At 39.7% G+C, this 25,524-nt stretch overlaps 1 protein-coding gene across 3 annotated transcripts; it reads right to left on the bottom strand.

The window, feature by feature from the left end:
* Nucleotides 1-1,001: 1,001 nt before the first annotated feature.
* LOC117298024 (sodium-coupled neutral amino acid transporter 9-like) lies at nucleotides 1,002-22,456 on the bottom strand. Of its 3 annotated transcripts, none has more exons than XM_033781247.1 (15): nucleotides 22,397-22,456; nucleotides 19,469-19,655; nucleotides 18,960-19,058; nucleotides 18,630-18,780; nucleotides 17,678-17,769; nucleotides 16,710-16,867; nucleotides 15,980-16,147; nucleotides 15,270-15,362; nucleotides 13,983-14,126; nucleotides 10,675-10,782; nucleotides 7,118-7,224; nucleotides 5,779-5,883; nucleotides 5,159-5,307; nucleotides 4,349-4,438; nucleotides 1,002-1,680 (listed from the first exon to the last, which is right to left on the bottom strand). In XM_033781247.1, exons 2-15 carry the CDS (start codon nucleotides 19,639-19,641, stop codon nucleotides 1,506-1,508), a joined length of 1,812 nt encoding a protein of 603 aa, XP_033637138.1. In that variant the 5' UTR covers nucleotides 19,642-19,655; nucleotides 22,397-22,456; the 3' UTR covers nucleotides 1,002-1,505. The 3 variants fall into 3 exon arrangements, with proteins under 3 accessions (XP_033637138.1, XP_033637139.1, XP_033637137.1); XM_033781248.1 differs by lacking the exon at nucleotides 7,118-7,224 and adding an exon at nucleotides 9,182-9,288 and having other exon boundaries at nucleotides 19,469-19,661; nucleotides 22,397-22,444; XM_033781246.1 differs by having other exon boundaries at nucleotides 19,469-19,661; nucleotides 22,397-22,444.
* Nucleotides 22,457-25,524: the final 3,068 nt, after the last annotated feature.

The raw sequence follows: 25,524 nt of genomic DNA, 5'->3' as shown, positions 1-25,524 counted from the left end.
TTTGTATGTCTTAAATAGATTTTTATCATTAAATTTCTGCCCTTGAAAAAATAAAAATACGGGTCGGCCGTATTTTTAGGGTACGCCAACATCACCTTTTTGTTTTATGCCCAAGTTGTGTTGCCATTGTTACCTTAGTGCTACTACCATTTGTATTGTTACATCACAGTTTGCTTACATTCGCAGTTAAGAGTGAGTTGCAGTTAAGATCGATCTTAGCTCTTTGTGAAATGGAGCCCTAGACTTCAAAAATATTTAATAATGCCTCGTTGTAATTGCACCATAATTCTATTTACATTTTGGCAACAGTTTTATTCACTGATTGCATAGAAATCAAGTAAATTGTAATGGCATTCAATATAAGTACATGATGTGGACAGTCTATAAATTAAAAATACTTCAGGTCACAGAACGTTCCCATTTGACCCCAAAAGCCACTGGGATAGTTTGCATGATGAAAACAACCCTGTGCACCAAAGTAACCATTAAATAAATCTGCAATACAAGTGTCCTCACCCCAACCAAAGTATCGCCATGCAAAAGTATAGATTGATAATGATAATAATAATAATAATAATAATAATAATAATAATAATAATAATGATAATGATAATGATAACGACAACGACAACGACAACGACAACGACAACGACAACGACTACGACAACGACAACGACAACGACAACGACAACGACAACGACAACGACAACGACAACGACAACGACAACGACAACGACAACGACAACGACAACGACAACGACAACGACAACGACAACGACAACGACAACGACAACGACAACGACAACGACAACGACAACGATAACGATAACAATAATAATAATAATAATAATAATAATAATATTGAAGTCTTATGTAGCGCACGTTTATCTACCAAACAAGGTACTCAAGACGCTGAGTATATACAAACTTTCAGAAAGATAGGTTATTGCAGTGATGAATGAGACCCAATTATTACGCACAAGTGTCACGGCTGAGGATTCAAACCCACACTCTGCTGGTCAGAAACACCAGAGTTTGAATTCGGTGCTCTTAACTGCTCGGCCCTGACACTTCCACAAACTTGATCCATGTGTGCATCAGGGCACGCTGTCATGGCTGTGCCAAAATTGCTGGGTCGCCGGATGCAGGAATTGAATTGAATCTGTTTAATTTCAAATAATAAGTATATTCTGTTCTAAAGACAGCAGGACTCCAGTAGTAAGCATTCAATGAAAGTGGTATATTCATAGCCCATAACATATTGCACAAAATGTTACCATGCAGTCCTGTCAGAGAAAGTGTGAACATCATTGACGAAGACATCAAAGTAAAACAGGTTTTCCATGTCTTTGTGTGCAAAACATTGCGCTTCCAGAGCCCCAAAATGGCAGTGCAGCCATGGAAGCGTTCAGCACTTGTGCATATGTATCCAACTTGAAATTCAACGTCTTTTTGTACCCTTGATTTTTTTTAACATGAAGACTTGACTTAGATTGGTCTCATCATTAGATGGCAAGAAGGACAAATTGAGCTGCAAAGTTGGCGACTCCGAGTCCGATAATACAGGAATGGATGATGATGATTGGCCAGGTTAGCTTATTCTGTTGCTTTAGTTCCAACATGTAGACAACGCAGGGAAGAGTGAAGACATAGGCCAGGCCACAGAAGGCTCCAGAGAATCTGAGAAAACAGAAAAATAAACGATTGTTATAGTGGCTTCTTATATAGTGCTCATATCAGTCACTCAGTGATGCTCAAGGCACTTTAACATTCAATATTTTACTGCACGGTATTGTGGAGCTAATTTGTATGAGAACACCATATGTATTTGGTTTTCGGTAACACCATGTGTATATCTACTTGCCAGGTAAAACTTTCTTGCTTTATTCTACTACCGCGGAGTAGATTGTTCGGGTGTTCGGGAGACTTCTCAGTTCTGCAAAGAACTGCCTTGCTTTTTAACCCATACCTGGGCGGATGGTATAGAAATAGGCTGGGACTACTACTTTACATGTAGCTTATAGGATCATGATTAACTGTACTAGCGCGGAGTCAGTTCTTGAATTGGTCCCAACATTTGGACTACATGTAGCTTGCTTTAGTCATCATCAGGAGACCCATACACAATTCTGAATGAATGCATATGGCACAATGCTACATGTACCAGGGTTTGCTCATCTGGATGCATATGGCACAATGCTACATGTACCAGGGTTTGCTCATCTGAATGCATATGGCACAATGCTACATGTACCAAGGTTTGCTCATCTGGATGCATATGGCACAATGCTACATGTACTAGGGTTTGCTCATCTGAATGCATATGGCACAATGCTACATGTACCAAGGTTTGCTCATCTGGATGCATATGGCACAATGCTACATGTACCAGGGTTTGCTCATCTGAATGCATATGGCACAATGCTACATGTACCAGGGTTTGCTCATCTGAATGCATATGGCACAATGCTACATGAACATGTACCAGGGTTTGCTCATCTGGATGCATATGGCACAATGCTACATGTACCAAGGTTTGCTCATCTGAATGCATATGGCACAATGCTACATGTACCAGGGTTTGCTCATCTGGATGCATATGGCACAATGCTACATGTACATGTACCAAGGTTTGCTCATCTGAATGCATATGGCACAATGCTACATGTACATGTACCAGGGTTTGCTCATCTGGATGCATATGGCACAATGCTACATGTACCAAGGTTTGCTCATCTGGATGCATATGGCACAATGCTACATGTACCAAGGTTTGCTCATCTGAATGCATATGGCACAATGCTACATGTACCAGGGTTTGCTCATCTGAATGCATATGGCACAATGCTACATGTACCAAGGTTTGCTCATCTGAATGCATATGGCACAATGCTACATGTACATGTACCAGGGTTTGCTCATCTGGATGCATATGGCACAATGCTACATGTACCAGGGTTTGCTCATCTGAATGCATATGGCACAATGCTACATGTACCAAGGTTTGCTCATCTGGATGCATATGGCACAATGCTACATGTACCAGGGTTTGCTCATCTGAATGCATATGGCACAATGCTACATGTACCAGGGTTTGCTCATCTGAATGCATATGGCACAATGCTACATGTACCAGGGTTTGCTCATCTGAATGCATATGGCACAATGCTACATGTACCAGGGTTTGCTCATCTGAATGCATATGGCACAATGCTACATGTACATGTACCAGGGTTTGCTCATCTGGATGCATATGGCACAATGCTACATGTACCAGGGTTTGCTCATCTGAATGCATATGGCACAATGCTACATGTACCAGGGTTTGCTCATCTGGATGCATATGGCACAATGCTACATGTACCAGGGTTTGCTCATCTGGATGCATATGGCACAATGCTACATGTACCAGGGTTTGCTCATCTGGATGCATATGGCACAATGCTACATGTACCAGGGTTTGCTCATCTGAATGCATATGGCACAATGCTACATGTACCAGGGTTTGCTCATCTGAATGCATATGGCACAATGCTACATGTACCAAGGTTTGCTCATCTGGATGCATATGGCACAATGCTACATGTACCAGGGTTTGCTCATCTGGATGCATATGGCACAATGCTACATGTACCAAGGTTTGCTCATCTGGATGCATATGGCACAATGCTACATGTACCAGGGTTTGCTCATCTGGATGCATATGGCACAATGCTACATGTACCAGGGTTTGCTCATCTGAATGCATATGGCACAATGCTACATGTACCAGGGTTTGCTCATCTGGATGCATATGGCACAATGCTACATGTACCAGGGTTTGCTCATCTGGATGCATATGGCACAATGCTACATGTACCAGGGTTTGCTCATCTGGATGCATATGGCACAATGCTACATGTACCAGGGTTTGCTCATCTGGATGCATATGGCACAATGCTACATGTACCAAGGTTTGCTCATCTGAATGCATATGGCACAATGCTACATGTACCAGGGTTTGCTCATCTGGATGCATATGGCACAATGCTACATGTACCAGGGTTTGCTCATCTGAATGCATATGGCACAATGCTACATGTACCAGGGTTTGCTCATCTGGAGGGTGCTGTACAAAAACTTGCCCTGAACCATTGACATATATGTAGCAACTGTCTCTACAGTCGGAGGAAATCAAATTTAAGTGGTACTTACATGTATGACTATGCAAGTCATTGTCCCAAACATTAATAAAAGTTATACTTTACCCTAGCTGTGTTCCTGGTGAAAAATACACAACACAAAACACACTTTTAATTTGAGAGTAGTAACATGGCCTCCAAGTGGCTTCACCAATTAACAACTTTACCTGATTATGGTACCAATCTGTGGTAGGAAGACGGCAAATAACACAGCTACAGTCATCAGTATAAAGTTGAGGCCAAGGACATGCTTCCAGCTACAAACAAGAAGATAATAAAACAGTCCGTTTAAACCATTTTCACAACCGTGAATATGGTTTTGTTAACACACCAATGTGTATCTACAGAGCAGCTTAGCGTCTGACACACCATGCACAATGCTAACAAACACATGGTCCCCTGCCTTTGTCCCCAACTTGCGGATATCCTTGAGGACAAGTCTTGTCCGCAAGGATAAAGACAGGTACTGGTCTTACAGGCTCATTTAATATTAATTGGATAAACTTGCAGTGATGTAAGCTTTCAATTTCTGCATTATGATTGGTCTGCTCCGAAGTGCTGTAGTTTGTCAGCTACATACACCAGCAACATACACCAGCACTTTCGATCGTCTGCTGCTACGTGTGCATAATGTTTGTATGTATATTCAAGACTGCATGTGTGAATGGATGCAAGGTCAAAGGTACATCTGGCAGGATCCCAACAGGTGCTCAAGGCTGGTATCTGGCGTTATTCACGAGCCTCGATGTTTGACATCAGATGTTTAGGCTAATAAACATGGATTTCTGACAATAGAGGCAGCAACTCTAGCTTATCCCGGCTGAATCAGCTTCAACTACTGCTATATGGTTGTTGGCTATCATTGAAGAATAGAAAGAACTTTTCAGCGATCCAGTCATAGCCAATATTGAAGCCACCGGTTCGGACATGGCCTTAGAACCCCAAGATCTCATACATACAGTACAAGAGTAACGTACCTTGGGTATGCGTGTCCAAACAGCGGGTCCAGGCACTGGATACGAAAGATGAACACTAGCAGAGGGAAGAGTGTCACCATTTGGAAGAGCAAAAACAGCCTAGCGGTGAATGCTAGTACGTTTCCATGGGCGAAGTTATCTAATAAATTCTGCATAAAAAAAATAATAATAATAAATCAACCAATCAATTAATATAAAATAAATACAAGCATCATGAATGCAAACAGGTACAGTACCAAACCAAACTCTGCGATTCAAACTCCATGGATTGAAATATGAATTTACTTCCCTCACCCTACCCTGCCCCCCCCTTGCCCCCCCCCCCAAAAAAAAATACCCCAAAACAAAAAACCTTAACAATACTCATTGGTCATATTTTAAGCATTTTTAAACTGTGCTTCTTCTCTGTATACATATGTATGTATATTTTTGTGGTTTGGAGTTAGAGCACATGTTTTAATGCTTTTACCACAACAATCATTTGTTCCCCTTAATTGTTCTGAGAATGCTTGCCCCAATTTTGGTGTAGTATTTTAAATTGATATTTTAAATTTGATCTTATAATGGAATCTATTTCATTGTCTAATGATAATAATGATAATAATAGTAATAATACTCACATCCGCAAGGCAATCTTTCTGTAGTGGGAACGTAGCATAGAATAAGGCCCCAACAAATGTGTAGGTAGCTGCAACCAGAATGTAGGCAATGGTCATATCACGACCCTGTGAAGAAGAAAAAAACCATTGTAGTCTGAAAGATCATCTGAGCTAATGAGAAGGTGAATCATTGTCTGTGGAAGTTTTCTGATCCCAAGAATACAAACCTCTTTATTTATTAATTTATTTGCAATATTTTAATCAGTTTCAAAGCACCGTACATGGTCGGCAGTATCACATAGGTAATACTAAAAATGACATGCTTGCAAAATAAACAAATAAGTATTACAAATAAAATAAAAAATCTAGTATCCAGACCAGCCAGATATTAGAAATACCCCATTATTACTCTGATATCAAAATAAACTAGCAAAGTAAAAGGTATTGTGAAGATTAACAGATGAGTACACCTATAATAATACAAATTATAATAATAAAATAAATAAATATAACCAGCTATTTGTTTGAACAATAGTTTATTTAGCAATAGTTGGTAGCCCATTTTTTGCTACGCTAAGCTATTTTTCAAAACAATTACTTAATAACATCTTTTGAAATTAGGGTCCACTAAAGAAACTTAATACAAAACCCGACAATGAGCTTATTCTAAAGGCAAAGTATACCTTTGATTTTTGGAACTGCTTGATTGTTTCAATCCTATATAAATGTAAATACACACAAATAATCATAAAGAGAAGAGGTTCACCCCGGTGTTCCTGGTTTGATTGGCAGCATATTGCGCCACAGCACCTTGATACCCATTACACGTACTTTAAAGGGAAGGTACACGTTTGGTAGTTACTCTAAACAAATATTAATTTAAAAACTGACTTGATAATGAGCAATGGAGAGCTGGTGATAGTAAAAAACATTGTGGGAAACGACTCGCTCTGAAGCAACGTAGTTTTTGAGAAAGAGGTAATTTCTCAAAAAGACTTCTGGATGGAAGTCTTTTATTCCTATCTGAAAGCACACAAATTCGTCCAACAAGGGTGTTTTTTCTTTCATAGTTTTCTCGCAACTTCGATGACCTATTGAGCCCAAATTTTCACAAGCTTGTTATTTTATGCTTATGATGGGATACACAAAGTGAGAACACTGGTCTTTGACAATTACCCAACGTGTACAGTGCCTTTAAAGTAATAGGTCTCATATAATTAAAAATGTACATGTAGCTCCACATAACTTGCAGGACAAAATAATGAGCGATTTGAGACACCCTTAGGTTATTAGTATTATTACACCCTCCCTTTACTGTTGTCATAATCATAATTGCTGAAATTTGTCCTAACCAACTCACATTGTTTTCTGGATGAATTTGAGTCCGGAGGATTGAGGAGATGCACATATGAATGAAATAACCCAATGCTAAGATGCCACTGAGCGTTGGGAACCTTCCACTAAACACTGCTCCATCGATAGCCAACCACAAAACGCCAATCATAAACCCCAGAGAAAAACAAACAAAAAAACCCATTCACGACCCAATTTCATAGAGCTCCTTTAAGCACAAAACATAGCTGAGTAAAACAAAATTATGTTTAAGTATTGTTTGAAGCTTTGCATGGTGTGGATTATTAGGAAAAAAACTATAAATAATCATTAAATTTGCGAGTACAACCATGTGTAAATCTCTTTTGTGGGAGTGTTGGTTCTGAAAAGAGCCGGTTTGGTCTCGGCAATTCGAACAGTAGGCCTATACTCTGCTTGTCTTCAGAGCCAACACTCCCACAAAAGAGATTTGCACATGGTTGTACCCGGAAGTTTACTATTTATTTATAGTTTCTTCCTAAAATGTATGCTTACTATAATAAGGCTACCAGCCAAAGCACTATCGCACATGTACAATCTGTGGCTGGTATCCTGCTTATTTTTGGTCAGCGGAAAGTTTTTTTAGCAATATTTTTTTCTCAACAGCTCCATGAAATTGTTTTGGTCCCAGGTTTTTGCCAGAATAAACCTCAACCAAGTTGAAATCAGATGTGAAGGTATAGTTTTGAATTCCAGTGCTCTTAATGATGATAACAGTTGTTTTAGAGTGAGCGTAGTAAATGTAAAAGTGTCTGTACATGCATCCATACTACAGGCATGAAACGGCGAGTGATCTAGTTCATCTGAACCAAACTCTGGTGCTGTCACAAGTAAACAGTGGCAGAGTGTGGGTTTGAATCCTGGTCATGATGATTGTGCCCTTGAGCAAGGCATGATTGAATCTCAGCATCCAAAGACTGGGTTATATGTAAATAAAGCACCCATGTGACCACCAAACTGACCAATGACAGCTACTGAAGTAGGCTATTAAAAGATGCTCTCAATGTGATTGGTTGAATATCAGAGTATTAGCATGATTGGCATGCAAGAAAAGAAATAGTCATGATCAACTAAAACTAAAAGCAACAAAAAGGAAAACAAAGGTTGAAATAAGTTGCCTAAAAAGCAGTGATGGTGTTCTGATTGAAACTAAAAAATAGCATGGCGTGGATTGACTCAGCGTGATATGTAGACATGGATGTATGTCAGTGTATGTATGGGTTTCATGTTATGTTTAGAGACCATTCATTTCTGTTTACCAATCACCATTTGCCCACACATGGATAAGATTGTTAATTTTTGTAACTCATCTAGTTTTGGAGTTAACATGCGATGAAGAAACTTTGTTTTGTTTAAGAAATGCACATGTTGATAAATTGCAATTTTTTTTTAATGGCCTGACGTTTTTGACCCTGCAGGGCCTTTCTCGATTAACTTTTTTGCTGCAATTGTACCATACGTCCTTTTGGTCGTTGATCAAATCTTGTGGCCATTTGCAGTTGCTATGGGCCGTTTGCGGTTGCTATGGGCATTTTGCTACAAGCCAGTTGTGGCCACTACAGTCTCTACAGAATTCAGCAAAGATATCGACTTGACATCAGAGTACATGACCAGCATTATTCTGACCCTGGGTTCGAATCCCCCAACATTACAATCTGTTTGTCTTTTCTCCACACAAGTCTTTAAATCTTTCAAGTGAGAAAGTGAAGTGGCGTGAAATGAAGATGTGATCTCCCCAACCCTTCAACATACTCAAATTCAACACATTTGTCCACACACAACCTGTATATTAAAGTTAGCCGAAACAGTTGGTTGCACCTGTATTTACCCCCCCCCCTCCAACAGATACAAAATGAACATCAAATTCATCAACTTCACAAAATATACATCAAGACCAGTTGCATAATTGACACAAATTTCAATGAAAAAGCGAACCGCTTACAATAAAAACTTGAGTAAATGCAGATTACTTCGAAAATTCAAAAAAGTTGAGTGGACCTCAACACCTTTAAGTACCACCCCCCCCCCCCCCCCCAAGGGCCCCAAACCTTACATTGTTCTCCGGTTCACGCTGGCCCCGCAAGATGGACGAGATGGCATTATGGATGAAGAAACCTAGTGATAACATACCACTGAATGCTGGGAAATGCACGCTGTATACTGATGGGTGGCCATGGTAACCAATGAAGTGCATTATGGGTAGTGGTTTTAATGCAAAGATCATGAGTGTGGCAGCACAAGGCAAAGGAAGACAGGAAAACGGCAAGAAGTCATTATTATTGAAAATAAAAGAACAAAATAACAAAAAAATAGGACAGTATTAGCTGCAATTTAAGAAAAAAAAGAGACAGTACTACATTTTGGTTCTATATAAAAAAAGGTTCAATTTCAAAACAGTATCAAAAATTGCCACAATGGTTGCCCATGATTTTGAGAAAATTGAGTTCGATGGGTACTAGTTGTTAATGTTTTATATGACTTCGAATGCTGCATTGCAGGGAACATGAAGTTCAACATACATGTATTTGTCACCTTCCAGGTCTGGAATTTCATCTTTTAACTTTTTAGAAACAATTTTTTATGTAGATTTATCACCATATGCCAAGACACAGCTTGTTTTTGATTTTTTTTTTCCTTGAAAAAGTAACATAAAACAAATGTTTGTTTTTGTTTTAAAAACATAGACACTATGATAAAATGGGAAGCATTGGCAGAAGTCAATTCATGTCATGACCTTTACATCCACCTTTCTGATCAAGTGGAAGTAGGGTAGATCTTGCAGTCGTTTTTTTGCAGTCGTTTTTGGGCACTTTTACACAAGCCATTTCTGGCCACTATGGTCTCGAATGAGATAAGAGGGCAAGGCCGTTTTCATTTTGCAAAGGGCAGTTCCACTGAGCAATCTCAAAGTCTGTGTGGAAGTTTTGAAGGGGCATTAAGGCCAATACCAGGGGCAACAGAGGCTGTGACCACAAGGTCATTCCACTCCGCAACTTTCAACAAGATCACAAAACCAAATATCTGAACATCTGAACATCTTACTGTGATTTTTACATAAAGTCCTCTTTTGAATAGTTTTAACTCAAATTGTACCATCTCTTTCAAACAATAAATTTCCAATGTCATCCAAGCTTTGAGAGTTTAGAACGAAAAGCTGAAATATTAGTCAAATAATACAAAATAAAAAGCGTTTGTCATTGGTTGGATTTCTTCAGTTTAAAAGCTCCATGAAATTAGCCATATTACAATTCTTGTTGCAAAACAAAAATTTAAAAATCAAAATAGTCAATAAAATTATATCCAATAAATCAATGTAAGAAATGACTCTTTGTTTAATTTGTCATCTTTGTCAGTTTGTCAGTTTGTTTGTTGGAAGAGTTGAAGATTCTTTTTGCTTTCTGTCAATTTTCTTTTGTTCACACCAAGCTGTCCCTGAAATTTCACACTGTTTTGCCTGAATTTTATGGTTGGTTATGACATGGTATGCTCAGTTCGTGTAATAGTCGATGTCTGTAGGTCTCAATGTCAGATTGATGCCATACTCACGTGCTGCGTAATGCACAGACTCCTCATTTTCAAAATCAAGATGGAAGCCGCCGAACTGTGCTGCTTGAACACACACAAACACAATAAGAAACATCACAGATAGTGTACCTGTAACACAACGTAGAAAGAGCTCATTAGATTAGAATGGTTAGTTAGCCAATGATTGAAAAACAATGACAGGAATTTTAAGTTATTGGTCTAACATCATAAAAAACTATAGTTTTCTCAAATAAAATATAATAAATAATACTGTTAAATCACACCCTGAGTTACATCGAACAAAGCATGAGCTGGGCCAGGTTTCATGGCTCTGCTTATACTGTAAGCAAAGAGTCAGCGCTTACAGAAGCAGGGAATTCCACGTCTATGACAAGCAGATTTCACAGGTTAGCAATGACGTTTTGCTCGTATGCGTGTTTACTCCATTGTACTAGACGCTTACCACTTACACAGCTACATGTACATGTAGTGCAGAAAAATTGCATTGTTGATATAATGCACTGTAGCGTGACCTGTGCTATCTCTGGAGGTAAATAGTTTTGGTGTCATTAGTGGCTTGTGTGTAAAAACACTCGCTTCTCACTACTGTGACCCTGGTTCGATTCCTGGCTGGGGCCATTTGTGAGTAGAGTTGGGCGTTGGTTCTCTCTTAAGCCACAAGGGTTTTTCTCTGTGCTCTCTGATTTTCCTTCCTCTAGAAATATCAAAAACCTTTGTAATCAAGCCTTGCTCCTTGGACAGAGGACAGACTGGTCAAGAACACCAGTATCGGCACTCGTCTTTCGGATCATCACATGATCTTTTGTACACTCGACATTAACAAACTGGCCATTGAAAAGGAAGTCAGATCGACCCGCAATTTACGTAACTTTGATCAATCATCTTTACATGCTGATCTTACGTCCAAGTTTGAACTGTTCCTGGATTCAAAGGTTGATATTGACACCTTCACCGTTCAATATCTTGAGAACGTCACAGACTCTCTTAATACTTACGCACCTATCTCTCAAAAGGTGCACAGTACAAGACAAGGACAGCCATGGTACAACTCTGACATTCATCAAGCACGCCGTGTACCAAGAAAGCTTGAGAAAAAGTGGCGGAACAGTCGATCGGAAGTTTCACATCAAATGTTCATCAAGCAAAACAAACTGTCAACTCAATGCTCGACGAGTCAAAGAAACGTCATTTCAAAACTCAACTTCAAACTGCAGACTCAAAAACGGTGTCTAAGATAGTAAATGGGCTTCTTAATAACAGTAAAAAGATATTGCCTGATCATGAGTTCACAAAGAATCTTTGCGATGACTTTTTTGTATTTTTCTGTGATAAAGTGTCTAATATCCACAGTAAATTGCAAACTCAACAATGTATAATTGATAATTGTATTGATGAATCAATTGAAAACTCTGTGTTATGTACCATTTCTGAATTTAGGTTCTTAATGCTATTATAAATAAGGCCACATCCAAAAGCTGTATTCTTGATCCTATTCCCACATGGTATCTCAAACAGAACAGTTATGTTTTTGTTCCTGTAATTACTCGCTTAATTAACATGTCTCTGTCCACAGGAGTTTTCCCTGATTCACTCAAACAGACTGTGATCAACCCAATCATTAAGAAGCAATCTTTGAATCCAAACGATTTGAAAAACTATCGTCCCGTTGCTAATATTCCTTTCCTCTCCAAGTTGATCGAGAAACATGTTTTCATCTGTACTAACGAACACAGGACCAATCACAACCTTGGCGAAGATCTACAGTCTACATACCGTACTGCACACAGTACCGAGAGCGCCCTACTTATTGTGAAGGATGATATAATGAAGTGTCTCCATAATCAGAAAGCCGTGTTCCTTGTCTTACTAGACCTCTCGGCAGCGTTCAATACGGTGGACCACAACATTCTGACAAAGAGGACTGCCAATGAGATCGGCCTAACAGGAAATGCTCTTAAGTGGTACGAATCTTAATTCACCAGGAGAACCACGAAAGTATGCATCAATGGCATTGTTTCTGAGCCTCAGCGGATGGATTTCGAACTACCACAAGGCTCCATCTGTAAACATGGAATCTGCTACCACATGTACGCAGATGACATCCAACTCTATCTCAAATTTGACCCTTCTGATCATGCTTCGATCCAATCTGCATTATCCAGACTCGGAACATGTATCACTGAAGTTAAACAGTGGATGACAAACAATCTGCTAAAATTAAACGATAATAAGACTGAATTCTTTGTAGCCATCTCTGCTCACAACAAACGCAACATACCCTCTGATGTCCACCCGCAAATCGGTACTGAAACTGTCCATCCTTTTGAAACTGTCCGCAATCTAGGTGTTATCTTTAACAGCCAAATGTCTATGTCTCCACAGATCACAAGCTTGTGCAGTAGTGTATTACCTTTCATCTTCGGAACATCACCCGTATACGTCGTTTTCTTGACAAAGACACACATCACCACATAGTAAGATCTCTGGTGTTATCACGACTGGACTATGGAAATGCACTGCTTCTGGGATCAACTACATCTGACAAACTCAAACTTCAGCGTCTTCAAAACTGGGCTTCTAAACTCGTTCACTGCGCTAACAAAAAGATCTCTCGCTTCAGCTGCTGACAAATCCTTCTCTTTTGCCGCTCCTAAACTTTGGAATAGTCTCCCCCCATCTCTGCGCTCTGCTGATTCACTTCATATTTTCAAGAAGCATCTGAAATCACACTTGTTCCCACAATCATTGTTTTGCTGTCTTTGTTTATTTGTTTCTGTTTCATCACAAACCGCTGTGGTCTTGATGAAATGGCGGTATATAAAACATTTTTGTATGTATGTATGTATGTATGTACACGTTTATGTGGCTGGCTGCCAAACAAGCACCCTTGCATTTCTAGCCCCCTCTTTCGCAATTCAGCTTCTCAGCTGAGAGTAAGGATTAGCCTTCCAAATTGTTATCATAATTATAACACAGTCATTGCTTACCACAACTACAAGAGCTTCTTCCATTTTTTATGGTCAAAGATCATTTTCTTATGCTGCTCTGATTCTTTGGAATAGTATTTCTGTGCATATTCGCCAGGCTAGTTCTTTACATCGTTTTAAGTCTCTGTTAAAAACTCTTTGGTTTGAAGCTGCTTATTTGTAATCTGCCCATCTTGTTATGTATCTTTCACTCATTGTATATTATATTGTTCTCTTTACGCACTTAGATGTTTTTGCATTAGGCACTTTACAAATGTCTATATTATTGTCATCATTAATATTATAATATTCTTATCCGAAACCATACTTTCTACCACTCACCTAATGCATTGAACTTGGTAAAAAAGGTGGGGGATTTAAAGTTGACTAATGGTAGGATGAGAAGACACAAGAATAAAGGCACTGTGTGAGTTTTACTCCAGACTCTATCAAACATCGTCTCTGTCTCGTCTGTAAGATCTGTCACTGTATGATAAAGAGACATGAAGGAAAAGAGTCAGTCTCTGGAATTGGCTTATGAAATTAAAAATCAATTCATATATACCTAAGACAGTTTATCCATTCTGATTGGTCGAGAGGGCATCACATGGGGATGTTTGAGCGGATGATATAACACCAGTAAAAAGTGTTGAAACATGGGTGTGACGCGCGAGTTTGCATCTGTGCTTATAAGACAGTTTCTTCATTCCTATTGGTCGAGAGTACTGGCCGAGACAATTGTGCCACATCACGCGATACGCGTGACACGCACAGCATTCCCTTTCAAGGAGTTGTTTACATGAGGGCCTTGACTGGGCCTTACCATTTCATAGCTGGAGGGGTGTTGTGTTGAAAAAAATCATTGAACAATTATAATTTTTGGAATTTATTTTACTTTTTGACCATAAGTGTTGATGTACCGAAAAGGTATAAGTTATGAATGGGAATCAAAGTGTGCTGAATCAGTTTTCAACTAGTGGTTTAAACTCGCCGAGGCCTGGTTCTTGATAATTTACCTCGACTTCTTCGTCTCGGTAAAATTATCAAGAACCAGGCCTCGTTGGGATTAAACCACTAGTTGAAAACCTCTTCACCACACATTGATTCCCTTATCGAAAAACGTATTCATTCTTTGGTTATGTATTGTACAGATACAGGTAATAGCTTAGAGCATGGATTGCCCGACGCTCAAATAAGTCAATTGCAACATTTACCAAATGCAGCTGCTAAACATATGTCACTAGAACATGCACAAGTGAATATTCTCCATGATTTGCATTGGTTGCTGATATTGGCAAGAATAGATCTTTAAGTTGTGTTTCTTGCATATCAATGTGGTCATGGTGCAGCCCCTGTTTATCTTCAAAGTTTAGTTCAGGAGTGCAAACCAGCTAGAACTTGGCATTCTACTAACAAACCTCTTTTGACTACCCCTGTTGTCAAAAAGGTTGAAACATCAGATCATTTCAAACCCTGTGTTAAAACATAGGCCGTATCTGTTTAATTTGTATTTGCGAGTCTAGCATCACTGGGCTCGCGCTAATTTCGATCTCTGCGTTTACACACGTTGAAACCCACAACCACTAAATAACTCTGGCAGGAGAAATAATATTTCTGATTGTTACTCACTGATGTTTTCATGAAATTGATCTGTTGAGTTTTTATGTATAGCGCATATTAAGGCACTGGCATTCTCTGCATCAGGGATTCCTGCCACATGACCTGTACAAATAAATAAAACATGTAAGTAACTTTAACCTTTTAAAGTGCCAAACGGTCTAAATTCTCTCAGAAAACTATATCTCAAGCGAAAAAAATAAGATTGCACAGCCACACAGTTTTCAAAATGGTAAAGAGGACGCTAAAGGGTGCTATTGTTAACTTTTTTTACAAAATGAATCTGTCATTATTTTTATGTTTTAACTTTCATCGATGTTATGAACACCCTTAAAGAGGAACCATGCACTATACAGGCAATTCACAATAAGGTGCGCCCTCAACATTTTGCCCAGGAGAGGATTATTTTGCAGCGTATCATCGGATAAAAAGGTCAATAAAGGGCAAGTTTTTGGTTATGTGGGTTTTGAGGCATTGCATGGTGAGGTATCAATCTATTTTGGTTTGAGTGGCATTGCATGGTGAGGTATCAATGTATATTCGGTTAGGGGTAACACCATGTGTGTATCTACTTCGCTATTTAGAAGTACTCTTTGAGAACTTGTCTTGCTATTTCTTATACTTCTGCTGAGTAGATTTCACAATTTGGGAGACTATTAAGTAGTGAAAAGTACTGTCCTGCTTTACTGATAGTATTATCAACTTGTTAGGGTTACCCTTACCGTAGATAAAACTGACTGAGCTATACATGAAGTTAGACATGAGAACCCAGTAGACAATCATGGCCCCCATCAGGGCTGATAAGGAGAAGAATATGGCGGTATACTCGCCCCAACGACCGAGGTAGGCTCGGCAAACATCTGAGAACTCTACAAGTTTACCTCCACTCTCTGGAATGTGCGGAAAGAGATTTATAGATGGAATGAATACGGCGTTTGTGGAGTTAAACAACAAGCAAATCAATTATTATAATTTGTTTTATCCGTTTACTAATGTTTATTATGCAATGTACACTCAGTGCTTTCCTGAGTTCTGTGAAATAAAAACGTAAGCAAATCCCTTGGATATTATTTGAACCCCGGACCATAACATTGCTAGAGCAGATTTATTATCAGTAGAACACCGAGCTAGTCTGGTGGCTAGAGGCAGTTTGAATTCTATGTGTTAGCAGCTGCTACAGCAACATCATCATGTCGGTTTTAAGGCTGTTATCCAGTCTGTACTGGGTTGGCCTGCTTTCTCCCTATGGCTCTCCTCCACTTGGCCCTGTCCATTTTCAAGGGACTTTTAAATACTCATTTGTTTGAATCTTTATGTTTCTAATTACTGCTTTATATAATATTTGTATGTCATTGTTTTAAGTTACAATGTATGTCTGGTGCATAGAGGCTCCTGCATTGTGCGCTTCATAAATGTATTGTATTTTTATTAATTTGAGGCCTGGTAATTTACCTAATTTATCTACAGACTGTACCACCCTGTAGCATGTGTATAGAGTCAGTCCGGCCATTCCGATGAGTAGTACTAGACCCATGACGAACCCAGCTTGTTGAATCGCCCATGGCATACTCAGCAGAGATGTTCCCATCATGGTGTTCCAGATGGAGAATCTGTAAACATGAATAGGACATACACAAGATTATTGGGAGTGGGTGGGTTCAAGTGGGTACAGTTGGGATAGAGTGGAAGTGATGGGGGAAAGTGGCAGCGGAAGGGATAGAGAGATGGGTTGAAGTGGGTACAGTTGAGATTGAGTGGAAGTGATGGGTTAAAATGGCAGCGGAAGGGAGAAAGAGATGGGTTGAAGTGGGTACAGTTGGGATTGAGTGGAAGTGATGGGTTAAAAAGGCAGCGGAAGGGATAGAGAGATGGGTTGAAGTGGGTACAGTTGGGATAGAATGGAAGGGATGGGCTAAAGTGTTTGCAGATTGGGTGGAAAGATGGATTGCAGTGGGTACAGTTGGTATAGAGTGGAAGTGAAGAGATAAAATGGTTGTAGAAGGAGAGAAGGATGGGTTTAAGTGGGTACATTTGTGATGTCTAGCAATTTTTCTCCATGACATCCATTCCTTGTGCCTAGCTCCAAGCATCCCTTTCTCTAAGGTTAGTTAGCATAGTTTCAGTTGGCAACATTTCATTCCAAAGTATTCCCATGCAGAGCATGGTCCTTGGATAGGCCAACTGTTAGGCAAATTAACTTCTTATGGAACTATTGCATTATGAATCTATTCAGTTAAAATAACAATACGGTAGACAGGTATGACAGTTTATTAACAAATTGAGATATTTTAACTTGAAATCGGTATATGAAGATTGATATCCCGATGATGCAGGAAGACTTATGCATGTTAGTGTTAATATAAAAATATAAAAATACATATTATTTATATCTATAAACAGTTCTTCACTTGATTACTTACACAGTAATGATGCTTCCTTGCTTGCCTTCTTTATCTTTGAATGGTAACTCAACAGATAAGAGGAATGGAGGTAGAACGTGATCTGGGATATCCTGAAAGATATTAACATGAAATAAAAACAAGTTTAAAGACAAGTGAACTGCAGTGAGTGAATGTTGAGACAATCTACTTCCAATACCAATGCTAAACCATATTACTTGTTGGAGGTTTGTACAATTGCATACCAATGCTAAACCATATTACTTGTTGGAGGCTTGTTCAGTTTTAATATCAATGCTAAACCATATTACTTGTTGGAGGCTTGGTCAGTTTTAATATCAATGCTAAACCATATTACTTGTTGGAGGCTTGTTCAGTTTTAATATCAATGCTAAACCATATTACTTGTTGGAGGCTTGTTCAGTTTTAATATCAATGCTAAACCACTTACTTGTTGAAAGGCTTGTTCAGTTTTAATATCAATGCTAAACCATATTACTTGTTGGAGGCTTGTTCAGTTTTAATATCAATGCTAAACCATATTACTTGTTGGAGGCTTGTTTAGTTTTAATATCAATGCTAAACCACTTACTTGTTGGAGGCTTGTTTAGTTTTAATATCAATGCTAAACCACTTACTTGTTGGAGGCTTGTTCAACACCAGTCTCCCCTGTGGTATACATGTACAGCCCATAGGAGGCCTCAGACATGTTTTTACCCCATGGTTTCTCCGGGGCACTGTCACAAGGTGTCCTTATTCCAGAGGGTTCCAGTTGCACGTTTCAAGAGTACCCAGGTTTCACCGCTTACCCCTACTCCAGAGCAGGGGTGGCTATTCCCCGGGGTATGCCCATTTGCCTGGGTAAATCAGGGGTAAAGCAATCCAAGTGTGAAAGGGACAGCCGTTATTCCCCATGGTTGCCCCCAGGGAATAGAGTAGTGTGAAAAGGGCTTATAAGCACAAAATATCTTACCAGTGTGTTATCACTTTGGCTTGGGCTTCCAGCAAGACGGCTGTAATAACGATAGCGATTGAATGTGGCGGCAGTCTTATCATCTACAGCATGTTCTATCTTACCGTCGTCCGTCACGTAGGTTGGAACGGAAGAGTAGTGGAACGGTTTCCTGGATTCAGAGAGAAGGGAAATAAATATAATCAAGGAGTCTGGCAAGCATGTATGCTTTGAAATGGTAGGGCACCAAGGCATTTTCCCCAAGGTAAAGGGCACTATTTGGTGAAATTGTAAATTTCTACTAGAACATTTAATAACCAGGTGCATTGAGTATTTCTGTTAATACTGTACCTGCGTTTGCTGTCTCCACCTGCGATGTTGTTACCAACGCTTGAACCGGATACGCCAGATAAATTTGATCCAGGGATGTGTTCTTTAAACTTGCTGTAACTGAAACCAGATGAAAATCCATCAATCAATCAATTAAAAATCAGCCAATCAATCAATACATCACAATTTATAAAGCGCCTTAATCAAAGGTTCGCTCAAAGGTGCTGAGACACAGACCAAATAAATCATTGATGGTAGGCCTCAGGATGGAAACCCTCACTGACCCAAATAATTTCCAAAGGCTATGTGAAAGTGGGTCAGTACCCAGTTTTCTGTTGCACCGCATCTCTTGAAAACAAATGTTCTCCCAATATACTGTCTTCATTCAATTTTAACGTTATGACATTATTGAATTGTATGCCTTCCAGGAGTATAAGTTTGTATTTTAACTTTTAGAGAGTTAAGTAAACACTTTTAAAATTTGGCCGATCTAACGAGGAACACAAAGGCAAGAAGATGATCTTATTTACAGAGATTTGTTCTTGTTCTCCAGCCATTGTGCGTCTGCTTCCACATCGCCCAAAGATGAACGCTCATCATCTTCAGACTGATTGGGACCAACAGGAGACTTGAGGTGCTTGCTTGCTACGGCATCTTGGTTTCCATGGTTACTAATCAGTGGGCTCTTCTCAGTGGAAGTCATCGTTCGGCAGCAACCTGTGACTGGAAACAATTGGATTGTATTCCAATTTCCAAGTTAGTATCAATTTTATCAATACAAATATTCACAAAACACTAACTGGGCCAGGGGTGGATTTCACAAAGAGTTAGGTCCTAACTAGGACTAGTCCTCGGAGATATACAAATTGCATGGTTAGTCCTAAGTTAGGACGAGTAACTGGTCCTAACTCGAGATAAGACTGGTCCTATAACTCTTTGTGAAATCCACCCCTGGGGAACTTGTACTCTTTTCCCTTACGAAAATTTGACATCTGCAAAAAAGAGGAGTAGGCTACAGCTCCCCAGTTATTGGGTCTATGGCTAGTAGTAGCTCAGATGGTAGAGCACCAATAATTATGTACAACAATCCCAGATGTTGCATGTTCAAATCCTGACCGAGCAATTTTTTCGATTTATTTATTGAGTGATTTTCCCTTATGGTTTACTAATACAAAATCAGTATGCTCTGTGATTAGACCCTGTATCTGGGGCGCAGTAATCCTTTTTTCAAAAGTTTGTCATTATCGGTCGCAGTGTTCTCCACACACATAAATTGGTAGGGCGGGCCGCCCTCCTAAAATTTAGGGCGCCCTGCCAAAGAATTGGTCGCCCTGCTAAAATTATTGGCCGCCCAGCCCTACAAAGAGACTATTTTTAGACCAAACGAGTACCTGACAAGCCAGAGCCGACTTCAAAATTATAGCATCAGAAATGCGACCGTAAACAAACGTTAAAACACGATGTACACACGGCCACATGGTTCGTATTTATATGCCGAGTGCATAAGCATCAACCAACCATGCACACACACCACGCACACCATCAACGATGGGAATACCCACTGCATGCATAGTGCATGAACAGTCCGCTAATCACTAATTCATGGAAATGGTTTTGGATGGAAAAAGTATTATTTAGGGCCATAATTTGGGGATAAGATCGTCCAAAAATGTGGGTTTTGATTTTTTTATTCCGTTTTGAAAATTGCACATGAAGACCGACCGATCATGGTCCTATCACCCGCTTTCTAAATTCAGACGTGCGGCATGCCGATCATCCCTTTGAGGTTATTGGCGCGGCGCACAAAGCAAAATGTATAACACATTGTAGTTTTGATTTAGTTTTTAAAATAAGGTTGTTCCAACCGAAATGGATGCCCCGTCGGGCCCAAGGGTTAATACATTTTATTTTAATTTTTCACATAGTCTAATGATATTTGTCTCTTCTAAATAGCCTGTTATATATTGTATATTTCGTGTACCTTTTGTATTATTATTGTATATTTCTAGCTTTAATTTTCCCGTTAGCTTACTTAATCGTTTATATTTACTTTGTGAAGCGCTTAGAAACTTATTTTTAGTATGAAGCGCTATATAAATGTAATCATTATTATTATTATTATTATTAAGAAAATGGTTTTCTCAAGCATTTGTTGCTTTCACGCCCGCTGACGTCATATAAAAATGGGCGCCTATTTTATTACATCATATTGACGGGCACCATTTTGATTACGACATGCCGCCCTCCTAAAAAAAAAGTCTGTGGAGAACACTGGGTCGACTCCTTTTTCGATATTTATTTTTGTCATTATCGGTTGTACCGATAAAGACTACATTTCGAAAAAAGGAGAACAGCGCCCCAGTTACACTTACAGGCAGACCTACCAAGTCTCACGCCTAACGCGTGAGACTCACGCATTAGGCGTGAGACTCACGCATTATGCGTGAGACTCACGCATTAGGCGTGAGACTCACGCATTTGGGCTCTGTCTCCGCTCACACGCACAGCAACCATTTTCTCACGCATTGGGGACAGACCGGGAAAAAAAATTAAAATTAACGACAATGCATTGCCAAATTGCGCTTGTGTGCACAAAAAACGCAATCTACAATGTTTGGTGGGTGGGTGGGTGGGTGGTGGTGAAAAATCTCACGCATAGCTGGCCTCTGGACTTGGCATCTCTGTACAGGGTCTACTCTGTGATCATCTTCAGGATCAAATTCAATGCATACTGTGACTGAGTGTGAAGTAGCTCATGACATAAGAGATAATGACTACCGGTAATTACAATTACATGGTGTCCTCCCTCACAAACCTCACTTGATTGTACATATCTTCTGCTGTCGTTCAGGGACAGTGAATGAATTGCTAAAAAACAAACTAATCGTGGAAAAGTTTCCGTATGGCGCCACCACTTTTTCATTCGAAATGAAATAATATAGTATCTAATTTACCTGATTGATATATCCCTTTTTGTAAAAATGAGTGAAAAAGTGGTGGCGCCATACGGAAAGTTATCCCTAATCGTTTGTAATTAAATTAACTTTTCTTTCGTATGGCCTAACTAAATAGAATAATTTTTAATAAACAAACTTCAAGAAAAAGTACTTTAATTAAAGGATCGTCCTGAATACTCAAAAGATGAATTATAACACAGGGAACACGTGGGAGTTGTCATTTGTGTTGATGTTTGAATGTTTACTCATTTAAAATCAAATTCAAAGGGCATTTTAGTTTTTTTTCACGAAACTGGTTAAACACTCTTTTGAGCACACCCACCAAAGGCCAGGGGCACCGGAAGCACAATAAAGTATCGAAAAACAATATGATTTTGTTTATGAAATGACACTTTCTGAACAACAATAAACACTTTAAATGTTGTTCACCATAAATCATACACTAATCGTATAAAAAACAATCCCTAAAATGACTCAAAATCCATTGTTCTACATTCATACCTTACCACCACCCTCCAGCTGATGCAGTTGCGATCACTGAAACGAGTCTGGGGCACTGCTGTTACGATGTTTACTTAGTACGAGGTGACGTCTGGGCCGAGGTCATTGGTGAGTCAAAATGAATTACTGTGTAAAAACTCCATGCATTCAAAACATGACAAGTTCATTTACGGGTCAAGTCAACTTTATCATTAATTATCAGCGACAGTAGCGAAGGTTAAGCAATTAATGGGAAAATAACGTTAATTTCATCAAGCTAGGCAGCCTCGGACTTCATTGTCCTTGTATAATTTGACGCTGGCAAACCTAATAATTTAAAAAGTGAAAGTTATTATTAGGTCATAACTCATAGATCAATGTTTTTCCTCCACGGCCCTATGGGCCTAAATATAGAGACAAATAAAAAGTAAAGGAAGACATCAATATTAAATTTTAAATTAACTTGATCTATTCCTGGTCCTTGCCCTATGGTTCATTTAAGTATTCCTATATGGTTGACTGCACTATTAAAAACAAACAACAAAGATTTTAAGTGTGCACCCCCAATGGGGAGGATGAGCCCAGTCGCTTCCCAGGAAGTTGAACCGAAGTTGATTCAAACGAGGGCGCTAATATATTGACGTAGTTTTTACACTCACATAATCATGGCTTTGGGGAGGGGTGGGGGAGTCCTGCCACACCGGTAATTTACTTCCACGGTCACTTACATGTTATTTTTATTTTGCCATAATTCCTCCCACCCATAGGGGCTATGTTTCAAGCAAGGAAATAGACCATTCTATTGTTGATAAAAAAATAACTCGATACCAAAAATTGTGCTGGTTGATGGACGGCTGAGTGTAAGCAAATATTTAATGGTTATAAAGTTGTGTCAAAGTTCAACATTTTCTGCAAAGTTTCAATCAACACAAAAGTAACTCGTTGCATCAAATTTAAGACAACTTGTTGAATAGTTTGTGTAAAATTTTGTCAACAAGTTTTACTTTGCATTTATGGCTTTCTAAATAGTTTTCCAACCTTAGTCGTCAAGCAAAGGGGCAAGCGTTTACGCACCGCGTACTTTCAGCCAATGGTAAGCCTTAATTGACCTCGGTGAGGGCGCTTTTGGACTTGTGACGTCATACGCAACGGGTCCATTTACTTGTAACACCCAAAACCAGTTATTCAAACAAGAAAACAAACAAAAGCACCCCAACAGACAAACAAGCAAACAAGCGCCCCAACACTAACAAACACCCCTAAAAATACAACAAGAAAGAAAGAAACAAAGAAGGGGAGAGAGAGAGAGAGAGAGAGGGGGAGGGGGCGGGGAAGGGTGAAATTCGTTTGTTTTCAGGGAAGGATCACCTCCAGCAGACGGCTTGTGTCGCATGCAATTATGTCCTCTATGCAATACTATGCGGAGGACATTATTGCATATGCAATAATGTCCGCTGGACGGTTTTACATTATGCCATCGTGTCCGCCCGGACGCTGCTGCATAATGCAATTGTGTCCGCCCAGACACATTTGCACATGCAGTTGTGTCTGCCCCCGTGCAAAATGAAACGCCCTTGGTCGACGGAACACGTTCGCCATTTCTTTTACAAGCTAAGTAAGTGCATGTCATGAATGACATGGGAAATGTTCGGCCGTTGGGTAGCGCTGCAATCATAAAATACGTGAATATTCATGCTGCATAATTTATATATACGTCGTCACTTTAAGTGCACTGCACGCTCGCTTACGCGCGCACATACGTGTACATGTCCGCCGGACGGTTTTTGCATAGCCCGAACACGATTGCATATGCAAAAGTGTCCGGAGCGGACAGCATTGCATGTCGGACACAATTGCATCTGACACCGGCAGTCGACTTGAAAAAAAAACAAAAAAAACTAAAAACTTTCCACTACAAAAACAAGTGCGGGTTATGTACACAATGTCATGCAACTGTTTAGCTACATAAGCTATATGCCCTAAATAATAATGCTACAGTCCAAGCGGGCACGATACTTCACGGACGGAGACAAGAAGGCGATTGCCTCCAGTCCATTATGCCCTTGAAATGCTCCAAGGGTAGAAATTTAAAATTCTCATAGGTTGCCATTTATCAAGGAAAACAAATAATATTTGCCCTTGCCCTTGGCCTTACGAATACGAAGCATGCAGGCATCCAAGTTGCAGGTGAGTTGAAACACATTAAAGGAACACGTTGCCTTGGATCGGACGAGTTGGTCTATAGAAAAAGCGTTTGTAACCGTTTGTTATAAAATGCATATCGTTGGAAAGATAATTTAAAAGTAGAATACAATAATCCACACAAGTTTGCCTCGAAATTGCGTGGTTTTCCTTTTGCTGTGCGAACTAACACGGTCGGCCATTTATGGGAGTCAAAAATTTGACTCCCATAAATGGCTGACCGTGTTAGTCGACGAGGTAAAAAGAAAACCGTGCAATTTCGAGGCATGTTTGGGTGGATCATTGTATTCTACTTTTACAGCATCTTTCTACCCATACATATTATAACAAACGCTTTTTTTATAGACCAACTCGACCGATCCAACGCAACGTGTTCCTTTAATTATTTAGTTTCGTTCCGGTGTGGCGGTTTCAGTCTTCCGCCGTGTTCAGTTTTCCGGGTGACGTAGCCGGACATTTTACCACGTTGTTGGAACGGTTTAAGCTTTCCGGCGTGTTCAGTTTTCCGGGTGACGTAGCCAGACAAAAATACAGCCGCGAGTACCCTGGCGAGTACTGTAGTTCTCTCAGTGACCCCAAATTGTTTATTATTACGATTCTTTTATGTTTAGTCACATTCTCTTGCCCCATCTTTACACGTATTCATGCGTACAGCTGTAAGCAGGTCACACTGCTTGTGCCACACCAAATTCTCTCATACGATCCACGCGTTCGCCGCTCGTTGTACTCGTGGACGCCGCCATGACAGCTACCGGAGAGTATTAAACACGGATGACTCAATACAGCACTAAAAATTGACTACTTTTGCTTGCTGTGCGCAGGCATCGCATGACGTAATGTTACCGTATTTGGTCATTCGGAAAACTGAACAGGGCGGAAAGTTGAAACCGCCACACCAGAGCAACCCAGCCAATTATCGTTCATGCAATATTGATACAAAACGATCA

The sequence above is a fragment of the Asterias rubens genome, chromosome 12 (assembly GCF_902459465.1).
Source record: "Asterias rubens chromosome 12, eAstRub1.3, whole genome shotgun sequence".
Classification (NCBI taxonomy): domain Eukaryota; kingdom Metazoa; phylum Echinodermata; class Asteroidea; order Forcipulatida; family Asteriidae; genus Asterias; species Asterias rubens.
The sequence above is the reverse complement of the archived record's forward strand: the minus strand, read 5'-3'. Positions and strand labels throughout refer to the sequence as shown.

Coding starts and splice junctions, on each gene's coding strand:
- LOC117298024 (XM_033781247.1), bottom strand. CDS start 19,641: ATGACTTCCACTGAGAAGAGCCCACTGATTAGTAACCATGGAAACCAA. Junction 5,308..5,778: donor AGAAAGATTGCCTTGCGGAT/GTGAGTATTATT, acceptor TTTTTTATGCAG/AATTTATTAGATAACTTCGC. Junction 4,439..5,158: donor TTTGGACACGCATACCCAAG/GTACGTTACTCT, acceptor TCTTGTTTGTAG/CTGGAAGCATGTCCTTGGCC.